Raw genomic sequence first — 15369 nt, 5'->3', positions numbered from 1 at the left:
CCAGCATTGGTGACAATTTCTGCTCCAGTATCTATGCAATCAATATCGCAGATCTTGAAGTCAGCTGTTTTCAGCATATCTGGAGACCTGAGCTGGTATCTCCTCTACTTGATAATTCTCCCTTGTCAATAAATCTCTCATTGATACTGGAGCCAAGAGTCCCAATAATGAAGATTTCACTGCACCCAATATCTTCAGTTTCAGTTTCAATGTGGCATCACATAGTATCAGGTTCTCCACAGTTTTCCTCAACTCCATAAAGATCAGCACCTCCTTCAGAAGAGGTGTGTTCTTCTACCTCCTCATCACTTTCAATCTATAACAGAAGTCCATCGCCTAGCGCTGCCTCCTTTGCTCCTCAGTCAACTTGTGAAGGAGCCCCTGAGAAGAGGGTTTCAAGATGTTGTTCTTCTCATACAAGACAGTTCAGGAAGATCTCAGAATTGTTGGATCCCTCCCTCTTGGCCCCATATGCCATATGGGATGCAATCCTGGCCATATGACCTCCCTGGAGCCCACACCTCCATATTCTTCTAAAGCTCCTGTAGTTAGATCCACTTTAGGAGATTTATCTGTATCACAACCATCTCATCCACCCCACAAAGTGCTTCTCAACACCTGGTTCAAGAATTCTGGAATGAAGAGATAACATGGATTGCTAGGGTGACCCTTTGGTTCTATTAGCTATTTCTTCTTCTTCTTCTCCTTATGAAGTTATTAATCCTTAGGGTACCTTGCACTGTCAAGGACTTTAAGGCCTCGCAGAACCTTCTGAAGAGGATCGCTGACACCTTAGAAATTCCTCTTCAGGTGTTACAAGAATGGTCACATAGAATGTTTGATTCTATTGCACACTGTTTATGAAGGCTGTTTGGTGACAGCCATTAATGGAGGCATTCTTGATCAAGCCAGGGCCCTTTGGCAGACCTTGGCCTCCATCTCAGCTACCTCCAAAAGAGCAGGCTGTTGCTTTCAAGTTCCAAGTAAAGGCTCTGAGAACTTTATACTCACCTGATTTCAGGTTCATTGTGCATGGGCAGCAGCCAGTCAGCCAAGATTTACTCTTCGAGACAAAGACCCAAAGAAGTTGGACCTATTTGAGAGGAAGGTCTATTCCTTGCTTAGCCTTCAAGCTGGTATTGCAAACTGCCAGGTTTTGCTACCCAAGTATGATTGTCTCCAGAGGGAGGGTCTACCAGTTCTTGCATGAAGTTCCACAGGATTCTAGGATTGAACTTAAGTTTCTATATTTAGCGGGACAGCTAATTGCAACAGTGGTTCTTCAAGCTGCATTTGATGCCTCCAATGCTGTCACAAGATCAATGGTAACTGCAGACACTATGTGTACAGTGTTTGGGCTCCAGGCAGCCCAATAAAGGATTTACCCTTTGATGCTCGTGGCCTCTCTAATTCTAAAGAACATAAAGCATTGCACTCATTGAAAGATTCCAAACTGATGCTTCATTGCCTAGGCCTTTACACCCCATCCCAAAGAAGGAAACCATTCAAACCACAGCACCAAGTGAGATAGATGCCTCCTTCCTCTTATTTTTAACACCAGGGACCATCAGAAACCTTTAAGAGGAGGCCTTATTATCAGAAGCAAAGGGGTTCTGCTGTAACATCTCACAACACATCAGGCCCAAGGCAGCAAGTTTGATGCCACGGTTGAATGCCTGGACCAAATCAGGCATTTCTTCCCTCCATTTGGCATTTGCCTCTCTGATGCATTGGCTGCAATTACTAGACTGCTGGGTCTCAAAATCATCGGGAAGGGCTATGAGATACAATTCCAATGCGTGCCTAATCCCTGCCCTCCAACTCATCCTTTTTCAGGGACTGCTCTTGTGAGAGCATGTTTTCAGCACTAATCTCGTAGAATACATCAGACTGGCTGTTAGGGATTGATGTTTGCATCTCCAAATCCCACAAACAGTCTGGTGACAAATGCCTCCAAACAGGGCTGGGGAGAGCACAGCTAACTCATCTGCTAATCCAAGATTTATGGTCCACCTACAGAATCCCAACTACACATAAACATACTAGAACTTGAGGCCATTTGTCCAATTTGCAGAGCATTTCTACCTCTGCTTCAGGGCACCACTGTCCATGTTTTGACACAGTACTACTGTGGGGCACTTTGTGAACGGGCAAAGAGGAGCAAAATATCCCCCTCTGTGTCTAGTGGCCATTCTCCTCTGGGAATGGTATGTTCAGCATCATGTCCATCTCGTAGCCCTACTCTTATCTGACTTCCAAAATAATGCAATGGATGTACTCAGTAGAAAATGTTCTTTTCCTATGAATGTTCCCTCAAGGACTCAGTTCTTTTGAGAACTTTTCAGAAGTGGGCCCTTCCCACCACAGATCTGTTTCCAACCAGTCTAAACAACAAATGTCCCATGTTTTGCTCCAGGGGAGGAAGAAGTCCGGGCTCCCTCTCAGATGCATTTCTGATTCATTGGGACAGGAATCTGCTCTAAGGGTTTTTCCCCCCCCCGATCCCTCTGATGCACAGAGTTCTTAGGGAAATAAAACTAGACAGGGCTCAAGTCATCTTAATAGTCCTGGCATGGGCATGACAATTTTTGTACTGAGAGATGGTACATCTATTGATTCAACTGCAATTCAAGCTAACAGTCACTCTGGACATAATATCCCAGGACTGAGATCTGATTCTAAATCCAGATCCGATGTCTCTGCATCTACTGGATTGTAGGCTCTCCGGCTGAGCTTGAAGGTAGATGTTGCTCAGCAGAGGTACAGAACATTCTCATTCAGAGCCAAAATTCTTCAAGGCTTATGGGGCCAAATGGAAACGTTTTCAGTATGGGCTTCCCACCGTAACTTTCCTCCTGTGAGTGTGTCTGTTCCTATCCTCCTAGATTACCTGTCTGTCATTGAAGCTTTCAGGTTTCTCCAGAAGTTCTGTTAAGTTCTCTCAGTAGCAATATTGCCAATACAGGGGTGCATTTTTTTCCCCTGGTTCTCCAGTAACCAAATTTTGGAAGGGGCTATTCTGTCTGTTAAGGATTTTTTCCCCTCCCTTAGACATACATGTAGTCCTCCTATCTCAGAGCCTCCGTTTCAACCGACATCGTCCTGTTCTTTGTGTTTTGTCTATTAAGACAACATTCTTAGATTGGTGCTCTACTCGCAAACTGAGTAAAAATCCAAGCACCGATGGTAGGACCACCTTCCATAAGGACAGTTACTCTCCATTCTCATTCTAAATTTCTGCCTCAAATGCTCTCGGTCTTTCACTTTAATCAGTTTATTCTCTTACAAGTGTTCTTTCCAAGACCTCACTCATCCCCTGCAAATGCTTCGACATTTGAATTTGTTGTGGTATTTTGTACTTGTGCAGGTGAGACGCTAGTTGCACTGGGTAGAGCTGGGCAGTTTGGGCAGACATGCCAGTTTCCTCCACATGCCCCTTTGCTAGCACCCCTCACTCCTGACCTGCAGTTCTGGTGCACTGCAGTTCTGAGTCACATGTTCCCCCTACTTCCCTGCAGACTGGTTTCTCGGTCATGCCACATTGATCTGGTGGCTTGTGATGCACATACATCGGCACTAAAGTAAAGACACGTCCAATTGAAGCCTGGCTTCTAGCAGTGGCTGTTCAGGGCAGTGGGTTGCTGTGTACTGGGGTTCCTCCAGAAGAGTTTCCACCCAGCAGTGCGGGTTTCATTTGTCTGGTGGTACCTTTGTGACACAGATCACAATATAGCAGGTGAAACCTCCTCTTTGGAGACCTGGAACACCAGCGGTAGTGGGCTGGGAGCAGAAATGTGCAGTAAGACACCAAGCCCAGATTCCTGCCCAGGGACTCTGAGCTTCACTCTTGGTGCTGAACATTTTCTGTTCCTCCCTCCATCCCCTCCCCAGTTCCTAGGGAAACACTGTGCACCAGCAAGAATGAAAGTATGGGAGATGCCAACACCTAATTTTGCTTGTTTCAGAGGGGAAGGATGGGATTGGGTGTGACCTTCTGCTCAACCCTCCCGGAAGCTCTGATCAGGAGGAAGAGGAGCAAGAATCGGACAGCTTCATGTTTGAGTTCTCAGACAAGCCCCTGCTTCCTTGCTATAACCTCCAGGTGTCGGTCTCACGTGGGTGAGTGTTACTTCCTCTTTTTGCATAGCAAATCCTGGGCAGAGCAAATTTCTGACAAATTTGGGGACCCAGTGAGCGTATTGAGAAATGGGAGCAGGAACGGAGAACATGAGTCCTCAGGGTTAGCTGAGAGTGGAAGTAGGCACCAGGCTGCCCTCAGAAGGGGGCAGAGCAGTATGCAGAGTACATGGGCTGTCTCTATATTGAGCAAGAGATGATGCCTGCTTGAGCACTTTTGAGAGCCTTAGGTGATTGCTCACCTAGGTAACAGGCACTGTAGCATCCCAATAGAGAATGTTAACGCTTTGCACATACCTTGCATATTCCATTGGTAGGTCTCAAAGCACTTTGCCAAGGTGGACAAAATGTCATTATCCTCATTACCAACTTCTGTTGTGAGAGAGACAAGCTTTTGAGGTTACACAAAGCTCTTCCTCAGGTCAGAAGAAGAAGAGATCTGTGTAGCTCAAAAGCTTGTCTCTCTCACCGACAGAAGTTGGTCCAATAACAGATATTACCTCAACAACCTTGTCGCTCATATCCTGGGACCAACACAGCTTTAGCACCACTGCAAACGTTACCATTATGTGATAGTTGGGCGGTGGAGGCATGGAGAGTTTGCAAGTTCCCCAAGGTTACGCAGCAAGTCGGTAACAGAGTTAGGAATAGTACTCAAGTATCTTGGGTCCCATTTTGGTGCACTACCCACTGCACAGAGCTGTCTCATAAAGGCATAGAGTATGGACCATTGTTCTGTTTGGGAATGGAAGGGAGGACACAAGCCTTACAAAACCCCAAATCAAAGATGCAAATAAGAGGTCAGAAATCATGAACTTTTGGGTGGAGAATAGCACAGAGGTGTGAAAGGTCCAGACAAGAGCAGTGAGTCATGAGGGGATTCCATACAAGAAGAGAATAAAAAACCCAGGCTATGTGGTTTAGGAAGGAGCTCAGACTGAAGCCTATAAAAGAATGAAAAATGCAGATGAGAGCAACATTTTCTGTAGTTCATTTGTTTATGTGAACTTTCTGTCCTAAACGCTTGTTTAGTATTGCTGTACACTTTTACAGCTCTGACTTCCTGCTCCAAAGGTGGGTGTGTTTCAGTGTTGTAAAGAATTCAGTGGCGATCTTTTGGGATACATTTACAAATTTAAAGTTATTCTTATTTACCCTTTTTCATAAAACAAGCACAGGAGGCACTGGATTAAAAGACATGTCATTTCAAAATACTTAAGAAATAATCTTTTTCGAAGTGACGTTCTTTTAAGAACTACATAGGATGCAATATATGAGTTTCCTGATGAGCTCTCTGCTGCAGGACATTGAGGCAAACAGATGGATACATTTCATAGCTAGAGTAAATGCATGTATATGAGTGACATCTACAGTTACATTAGCTGGGATAAAATCACAAGGCCTATCAATCTTTAATCTTTCTGGCATAAGCACATTGCCAGTTGAAGACAAGCAGGGATATCCCTGTGGGACAGTATGGAAGTGGTAGATGCTTTCTGCTGGGAATTAGTTACTGTTGGCTTGCCATGCTCAGGCACCTGGGTTCTTCATACACTAGGAAACCTGTCTTTGTTTTTCCCTCCATAGCTGCACTTACTTCTGTTCAGCCCCAAGAGTAGCTGTAACAGCAGCAGCTTGTATAGATTCACCTCTGGGATGCTGCTGGGTTTTTTAATCATCATGTATGTCATCTGACTCTGCTCAAGTCTAAGTGACACAGTACTTAAAACACCCCAGTGCCCTGTCTACACTAGCACCCCCACAAGTGGAGCTGTGCCAGTTGTAGCAATGGGGGGAAGCATCCTAGTGTAAACAAAGCCTTGAGTTGAGTGGGGCAATTAAGTGGGGGGTTTCGGTTGGCTGGCAACCCTGGGAAATCAAAAACAAATTTCAGTTCATGGTGGGGACAGACCCACACTTACCAGTTTGTGAATCGAGCCTGAAAAATATTTCTGGCCAAAACTAATGAATTTGTGTCAAATTCAGGGAGAGTTTTGAAACTACCAAAACTGAGGCCAAATAAGCTGGAAAAAAAAATTTGCGCAGTTGTAATTTTGAGTATTCATCTTTGTTTTCTCCATCTGTGAAATGGGGCCAATGCCCACTTCACTGTGTGTGTGTGGGTGTGTGGCAGGGTTGAGGCTCAGCTGATGTATGTAAAGCACTCTGAACACAAAAAGTGTTAACACAGGGCTCAGTCAAGGCTCCCTAGTTATGGTTGAAACTATGCTTCTCTTAGAAGCAAGGCATCTGTCATGGCAAACTGAACCTGAATTCTCCAGCATGGGCCCTGGATATGCCACAGTTTTTTTGTGTTGACACCATGTAGCTGCACCCTATACATACGCAAGGGCAGCTGAGGAGAGGACAGTTGGGCCACTTGGCACCTGGGAGATTGCTTCAAATTGTAGGATAAGTACGGTTTCAGTTAAAACAATCAGCAGTAAATGAGTTAATATGAACACTATCATTATGTTAGGCTTCAGTGCTAATTTCCCCTTGAGATGAATGAACCATTCCGACCTCTAAGGGTACGTCCACGCTACAGCTGGAGGTGTAGTTCCCGGCTCAGGTAGATAAACGTGCTAACAGTGTAGCTCTAGCAGCTTAGCATAACCACCTGAATATGTAGTTAAGATGTATGGGATTGTACTCTGGGGAGCTAGCCTGAGCAGCTGCCCCTGCCGCTGTGGCTACTCTGCTATTTTTAGTGCACTACCTCAATAAGAGCTAGCGCATATTCATCTACTCAAGTTGGGTATTGCACCTCCAGCTTCCATGGCTAAACACCAGAGTAAAAGAGACAGTTAGAGGCAAAAAGACATCCTTTAAAAACTGGAAGTCAGATCCTACTGAGGAAAATGGAAAAGGAGCATAAATTCTTGCAATCAAGTGTAAAAGTATAATAAAGCAGGCCAAGAAAGACTTCAAAGAGCAACCAGCTAAGGACACACAAACTAATAGCAATAAATAAATTAAGTACATCAAAAGGAGGAAGCCTGCCAACAGTGGGGCCACTGGCTGATCAAGGTGCTAAAAGAGCACTCAAGGAAGACAAGGCTGTTGTTCAGAAGCTAAATGAATTCTTTGCATCGGTCTTCACTGAAGAGGATATGTGGGAGATCCCTACACATGAAACATTCTTTTTAGGTGATAAATCGAAGGAACTGTCCCAAATTGAGGTGTCAGTGGAGGAGGTTTAGGAACAAACTGATAAATTAAACTGTAATAAGTCACCAGGGCCAGATGGTATTCATCCAAGAGTTGTGAAGGAACTCAAATACGAAATTGCAGAACTACTAGCTGTGGTATGTAATCTATGTCTTAAGTCAGCCTTTGTACCAGCTGACAGGAGGGTAACTAATGTAACGCTGATTTTTTTTTTTTTAAAAAAGGCTCCAGCGGCAATCCTGGCAATTACAGGCCAGTAAGGCTACCTTTAGTACCAAGCAAAGTGGTTGAAAGGATAGTAAGGAATAGAATTATCAGACTCATAGATGAACATGATATGTTGGGGAAGAGTCAACAAGGCTTTTGGAAAGGGAAATCACGCCTCACTAATCTATTAAAATTCTTTGAGTGGGTCAACAAGCATGTGGACAAGTGAGATCCAATGGATACAGTGCCCTTGGACTTTCCATAAGCCTTTGACAAGGTCCCTCACCAAAGGCTCTTAAACAAACTAAGCAATCATGGGATGAAAGGGAAGATTCTCTCCTGGATCAGTAACTGCTTAAAAGATAGGAAACAAAGGGTAGGAATAAATGGTCAGTTTTCACAATGGAGAAATGGAAATAGGCTCCCTCAAAAATCTGTACTGGGACCTGTGCTGCTCAACATATTCAGAAATGATCTGTAAAAAGGGGGTGAACGGTGAGGTGTCAAAATTTGCAGACGATACAAAATTACTCAAGATAGTTAAGTCCAAAGCTGACAGTGAAGAATTACACGGGAGTCTAACCAGACTGGGTGACTGGGAAACAAAATGGCAGATGAAGTTCAATGTCGATAAGTGCAAAGTAATGCACATTGGAAAACACAATCCCAACTTTACATATAAAATGATGGGGTCCAAATTAGCTGTTACCTCTCAAGAAAGAGTCATTGTGGGTAGTTCTCTGAAAACATCCGCTCAATGTGCAGCAGCAGTCAAAAAAGCTAACAGTGTCAGGAACTATTAGGAAAGGTCTAGATAATAAAACAGAAAATATCATAATACCTCTATATAAGTCCATGGTATGCCCACATCTTGAATATTGCATGCAGATGTGGTTGCCCCATCTCAAAAAACATATATTAGGGTATAGAGAAGGCAACAAAAATTATTAGGGGTATGGAACAGCTTCCATAGGGGGAGAGATTAAAAAGACTAGAACTGTTCAGCTTGGAAAAAAGATGACTAGGGGGGATTTGATAAAGGTCTATACAATCATTAATGCTGTGGAGAAAGTGAATAAAAGAGTGTTATTTGCCTCTTCACATCACACAAGAATCTAGGGGTCACCCAATGAAATTAATAAACAGCAGGATTAAAACATAATGCACCATTAACCTGTGAAACTCATTGCCATGGGATGTTGTAAAGGCCAAACCTATAACTGGGTTCAAAAAGAATTAGATGATTTCATGGAGTATAGGTCCATCAATGGCTATTAGCCAAGATAGTTACGAACCCAATCCCATGCTCCGGGTGCCTCTAAACCTCCAACTGCTAGAAGCTGGGACTGGACAACAGGTTGTGGATCACTACAAATTGTCCTGTTCTGTTCATTTCCCCTAAAGCATCTGGCATTGGCCACTGTCAGGGATAGGATACTGGGTTCTATGGAGCATTGGTCAGATCAAGTATGGCCATTTTTATGTTCTAGCATAAATGTACTCTTAGAAATATTGTTCAGCTGAGATTCTGGAGCACAGATGTGGTAATAGGTGGATTTTCCTGACTCTGAGTTCATGGCATGCACCTTGACATGCAAACCTTAGCTCTTGATGTGAAAAGGACTTTTCTTTCAAATTCTTCATGACTGCTATTGATAGAACTATAATATTTTGCTTAAACTGCAAAAACCAAACAATCAAAAAGGCAACATAAAAATGATCACTCCTCTTTCAGTCCCTGCTTACTGAAAAAATGTGAATGTTTCCCCATTTACATATTCCTACTGTCTAAATGGACGTGCTCATGGACAGGATAGATAGCCAGAAACTCAAAAGCCCTTAGCATTGCTCATCACTGAGTGGGTCGCTGTTACAGCAGACAAACATTTCAAGTGGCAGTGTTTAGTGTTTAACTTTCAATTGCAAAAGCTGAAAGGCTCCAGTTTAAGTAATTTTGACAGGGAAACGTGTCCAGTGCCAGTTTGCAGAGGGCAGAGAGGAGGCAGAAATAAGTGGTGGTATTTCCCCCAGGCTGCCATATTCTGAGCTTCACCCACCCTGATGCCAAAATGAGACAATGCAGATCTTCATAACAATTGCCCCTCGTTTTTCTTGCATGCTTTAACTGGCAGTGACCATGCAAAGGAGTGTTTAAAAAATTGGGTTTATCCTGCTGCATTGTCTCTGTTTCTTTGACTTATAAAGGAAGGGCTGGAACATGAGGGTTTTCTCGCTAGTTTTTTGCCTTAAGCCTTGTTTTCTTTCTTTCTTTCTTTCTTTCTTTCTTTCTTTCTTTCTTTCTTTCTTTCTTTCTCTCTCTCTCTCTCTCTCTCTCTCACACACACACACACACACACACACACACACACACACACACACACACACACACACACACACCTCTGTTTCATTAAATCAGTTAGGCTCTGATGTAGTTGAGTGGTACAGCCCCCAAGTATAGATGTTCTGAAATAGATTTGAGAGGCCTGAAAGTGACTTTAGCTTAGTGCCCACACAAGGGGCTTGGCACCAGTTAAACTAAACCAGTTTCTAAACTGATTTAGTTATAGTACAATTTTTGTTATAAGATGTAAAAACTCCTTTCCCTTAATTGCTCAGCTTTTATTCTCTTGACTCTTGTGATTTCACCATTGCACTAGTTCTTTAGTCCATCAGTCTAGACAGGATCTGAATTTCTCATGCTTAAAATAAAGTAGAAATAAAAACTCTGGTGGGCGGCAATGGATGCTTCAGCTTTTCTTGATGCATCATAACAAAAACTCGGAGGGGCACTAGCCCAGCTTTCCTTTGGTACCCGGTCTGCATTCCCTCCCAGCTTGTCCAGTCCAGGCAGAGTTTCTCAGATTCACATGGACACAATACAGTCCAGTACATGTATTGTTTGTATATGCAATGTATGACTATACTTTGCTGTAAAGCACTGCGTGGAGAACCACAGCTGGTGTGAATGTGGCACTTGGACATCACACTACATTTGGAGGAGGGAGGTCTCTGGCAGCTGTGAGGGAGCAACCAGTACAATTCAGCTGGTGAAGTTTTTGGCATCTACATTGTTTGCTCTTGCCCAGAGGCTGCCCTTGTGTGCTAGCTGTTACCTGAGAACACAGCATGACAAGTCCCAAAGAGCTTACGTTGAAGTCTTTTCACTACATGCTGTGGTATGCACATGGGTCATTATGTGCTGCAAATAATTTGATACATAGTTTTTATGCACATAACCCTACATAACCCATAACCTAACATATCTGATGAAGAGACCCCAGTTCAGGAAGACTTCTGCATTGGATGCTTTATTTCAAAATAAGATAGAAGCTGAATGGTGCCTGGTTTGACCTTCCTTTAGCTGCCACTGATTTCTCCACCTGAAATCAAGTCTGTGTGTTGGGCCAGCAACTCGTACCAAAGTCTGGGCCTGAGACCTTCCTGGATATGTCCCTGTGCAGCTTCAAAGCACCACCTGGAGTAGGTGTACTGAGGAGGAGCCCAGTGAATTCCAGACTGACTTTCCTCTTTGGAACAAGAGGAGAACTGGGCCTCCTCGGTCCCTGCCTATCTTGTAAGGATGGTTCTTAAGGGCTGCAGGAGAATGAGCTCCCACAATGGATTTCACAAGGTTCATGGGAGCATCCTTTCTTCCTTTTTGTAGACCTAGGAAATTCCATCAGAAAACGCAGGGCTCGTTAAGGCTGGACAGTTAGCAGCCAGAAGTCAGAGGACGCCAGCCCTCGTGTAATAAGGCATTATGATAGAGGCTTAAAGACATGCACGTACTATTTCTTCAGTAGTGCAGTATATCATACAGCTGTTCTGACAGCTTTGAAAGCTGGGCAGTGACTGAGGTGAGCTCAGTGCGAACTTTGGGCTTCCCTGACTTCAGAGTGTTTATGGGTGCAACTTGGACCTTCACCCAACACAGAGTGCAGTTGGAATTTCTCAGGATTTTTTTGTACTCCCCATAAGTGTAAGTTACTGAAGCCTGTGCCTGGGAATGACAGAAGTGCCAAGCGTTCTCTTGCCATCACCAGAGCTGGACTACTACTGACAGCTGGATTTTCCAGCGTCCCAAGCATGTGTACATTTATTTTTACATCTGGCAGGCCATGAAACCACCAGATCTTCGCTCACATGCTGATTGCTGGCTTGCTTTTGTCCTGTTTCATTTCCAATGCAGTGTTAGAGACTACTGTCACAAACCAGTGCTGTAGCTGTGTCTTCTCTCAAAGCAACTGGCAGACAGCTTCACAATATCACCAACTGCTAATACCTAGCTGGAGCACTTTTTTAGACCAGCTGCTAGCACCCTCTTGCAATTAAAGTGAGAGAGGAGTTTGATGGTAATGAGACCCATGTAATGAAGCAAGTTTGGGGTCACACCATTGCATCCCAGTGCTCACACCACTTTGGTAAGCCCAGTAAACTTTCCCGTGCACTGAGTCTGGCTCCTTGATGAGAGAGAAACCACCATGGGTTTTTAAACCACCCTCTAGCATCTTGCCATGGGTACTGTCAGAGACAAGATGGTCTGCTATTGTCTGTTTCAGTATGTCCGATTGCTGGGAGTGACCAATCTGTCTTATGTATGTGTGTCCAGGGGGACATGACAATACATGTACCAAAGTTGACCATAGCAGCAGCAGGGAAGCGTGCAGTATGGGCCATTCCATATGGGTTTGTGAGGGAGATTAGGACCTAATTCCAGGTCTTGGATTGATAAAGGTTAATTCTTGCCTGTGGGAGGTTAAATTACCAGCCACACAATTGTGGGCCAGGCCCTCACTCAAGAAGCCATCACTAGACATTAATGACCTTACCGGTCTATTCAGGGGTAGTACCATATGACTGGAGAATAGCTAACATTGTACCTCTATTTAAGAAAGGGGAGGGGGGGGATGATCTGGGCAGTAACATACTTGTTAGTCCTGCAAGGCTTTAGAACACAATGTGAAGGAAAGGATAATTACATTCATGGAGTTAAACGGTAGAGGGGATGTGATGCAAGGTAGATCATGCCAGGGTAACCTGACTTCCTCCTTTGAGACAATAACTGATTATTTTAGAGAAGGGAAATGCAGCAGATCTAATATACTTGTACTTCAGTAAATCATTTGGCACAGTACCACGTGAAATTATTAAATAAATTATGGAGAATGGGGATCAGTACAAGCATTGTAAGGTGGATAAGGAACTGGCTAAATAGAAGAAGGCAACAGGTTATTGTGAAAGGTGAATTATCGGACAGGAGGGAGGTTACTAGTGGAGCTCCTCAAGGATTGGCCTTGGGACCAATCTTAGTCAATGTTTTTATTAACGAGCTTGGCACAAAAAGCAGGAGTGTGCTAATGACGTTTGCTAATGATACAAAGGTGGGAGGCATCATCAGTACAGAGGAGGATCAGAACATTATACAGGAAGATCTGAATAAACTTGAAGATGGGAGTGACAGAAATGGGATGAAATTCAGTGCACTTAGGGTCTAATAATAATTTCTTGTACAAGCTGTGGCTCATCAGTTGGAAATGGCAGAGATGGAGAGAGATCTGGATGAATGGGTCAATCAGGATGACTATGAGCCACCAATGTGATGCAGCTGTAAAAAAGGCAAATGTGATCCTAGGATGTATCAGGCGAGGCATTTCTAGTGGAGGTTGGGAAGTATTAATGCCATTGAAATTTTGTGTATAATTCCAGTCACCCATGATTAAGAAAGATGAATTCAGACTGGAACAGGTGCAGAAAAGACCAGGGGAATGGAGGGCCCATCTTACAAGAGGAGATGGGAAGAGTTTGGCTTATTTAGCCTAGCTGTAAGAAGATTGAGAGGGGATCTGTTTGCTCTCTGTAAATACATCAGGAAGGTAAATACCAGGGAGGGAGAAGAGCTCTTTAAGATAAAGGATGTTGTTGGCCCAAGAACAAATGGGTATAAACTGGCCATGAACAAATTTGGGTTGGAAATTAGAAGAAGGTTTCTAACCATCTGAGTAGCAAGGTTCAGGAACAGCCTTCCAGTACAAGTTGTGGGGGCAAACAACTTAATTAGTTTTTAGAGAGAGCAGGACAAATTTCTGAGTCAGATTGTATGATGGGGTTGCTTTTGATGGGGGATGGGCTTGGTAGCCCTGAGGGGGGGGGGTGTCCCTTCTAGATTATTTTATGTTTCTAAAAGTTCATGCTTCAGGGCTTCAGACAGCCATCTGCAGGGGTCAGGAAGGGATTCTCCCTCTTCCCTGTCCATGTATTCTGTCTGTTTTTAAAATCTCTTTCCTCTAAAGCATCAGGGATGGCCTTGGCTGGAGATGGGACATAGGATGGGGTGGGCCAGTGCTCTGAGGTGGCACTGAGCATTCTCTCTTTCAGGTGCTTGGCTGGCTGGTTCTTGCTCACATGATCAGGGTCTAGCTGATTGCCATAGGTGGCTGGGAAGGAATTTTCTGCCAGGTCAGATTGGCAGTGATTTTGGGGCGTTTTGCCTGGCTCTGCAGTGTGTGGAGGTGCGGGTCACTTGCCTGTATTATCTGGGTATCTCTCTCACTTAATCATCTCCCTGCCAGAGCAGGGGCCTCAGATATGGTGTGCCTTGTTCCCTCGTTCTCTACCTGTAGCACATAACAGTCTAGTCTCCTGTGGGCTGAGATACTTTTGGTCTCATCTCAGTTGTTGGGTTCAGTGTGTGGGTGCTAGGTGGTGTTGGTGGCTTGTTATATACAGGAGATCAGACTAGGTGATCCTTTCTGGCTTTACACTCTGACTGACCAGACAGCTCTGGGTTAATCTGGAGTCCTCCAGGCCTGGATCCCTATCATTCTAGTTTCTGGCCTGGAAATAGTTCACAGACAGGACTGGGTCAGGGTCAGTGATCTTCTGGCTGTGCAGACACATCACATGTCCGGGCTGCTGCTGTTGGCAGTCTTTCATTGATCATGCTCTGCTACTCAACTGCCCCTGAGGGTCCAGCAAGGGGGAGGTTGTACTACGAGGTCTCAGGCGCCATGTTGGGCAATTTCATATCCATCCTCAGAGGCCCTTCTCATGGGGGATCCTTTCTGCTCAGCATTTACCTTCAGGGGATCGTGAGCTATTTGGGGCTTCCATGACACTGCTCCATATCTCCTCATCCATTCCAGGCAGTGCCTGCTTCAGAAGGACCTGGCTGGCTCGCTGCCCCCAGAGTGGTTAGAAGGGGAAAGTACTGTGAGGAATTGATGAAGCTTAAGGTTGTTCCACTGCTGCTGGGGTACAGCCATCCCTTGCCAGAGAGATTCACTATCATAGCCATTGGGCCCTTGGCTACTCATGGGTTCTCAAGGAGCCTCAGTGAAGAGTAACCAAAGGGAACCAATGCAGAGAGAGACTAACTGGAAATCCTGTGTGTTATAGGAATCTGGGAGGTTGCAGGTAACTCTGCAGGGACCAAATGCTCAAACAGAGTTGTGCTTTCCTAGCAGGCTCTCCCTTTAAAGCAGCTGTTGGCTCTAATCCTGAAAGCACTGCCTGGTTTGGGATGTGGCATCCGTAGGGATCACATCAGTTACTGAGATCAGCATCACACTCTTGCTGACAGTCCTAGATCTGCCCTTGGAGCAGGGGGCAGGGAGCTCTGCTGTGCAACTTGGTCACAAGCATCTGAGGTGGCTGACTTGCAGAGCTTGTTGTGAGATGCACCTTCCTGGTCCAGCTCACACTAGCTAATAGGCTTGGGTGAGCCTGTGCAGGGAGAGGAGCTGCTGTGGTGCCTGTTGTGGGCAGTTTAAGGTAGTATGCTGTTGCTTTTACTTTGCAGGGAGAACCCAGAATCAGCAGGTCCCAGGTGCATGAAAGCCAGTCACTCAGAGTCAT

The 15369-nt window shown here is 44.7% G+C and overlaps 1 protein-coding gene across 1 annotated transcript in view; it reads left to right on the top strand.

The window, feature by feature from the left end:
* Window positions 1-15369, top strand: part of BCORL1 (BCL6 corepressor like 1) — a 42014-nt gene that overhangs the window by 21931 nt on the left and 4714 nt on the right. Inside the window, exon 13 of the mRNA XM_065410453.1 lies at window positions 3966-4119. Coding sequence (XP_065266525.1) covers window positions 3966-4119 — 154 coding nt within the window. The remainder of the gene's footprint in view (window positions 1-3965; window positions 4120-15369) is intronic.

Source organism: Emys orbicularis, chromosome 9, assembly GCF_028017835.1.
Source record: "Emys orbicularis isolate rEmyOrb1 chromosome 9, rEmyOrb1.hap1, whole genome shotgun sequence".
In the NCBI taxonomy this organism is placed as follows: Eukaryota; Metazoa; Chordata; order Testudines; family Emydidae; genus Emys; species Emys orbicularis.
The sequence above is the reverse complement of the archived record's forward strand: the minus strand, read 5'-3'. Positions and strand labels throughout refer to the sequence as shown.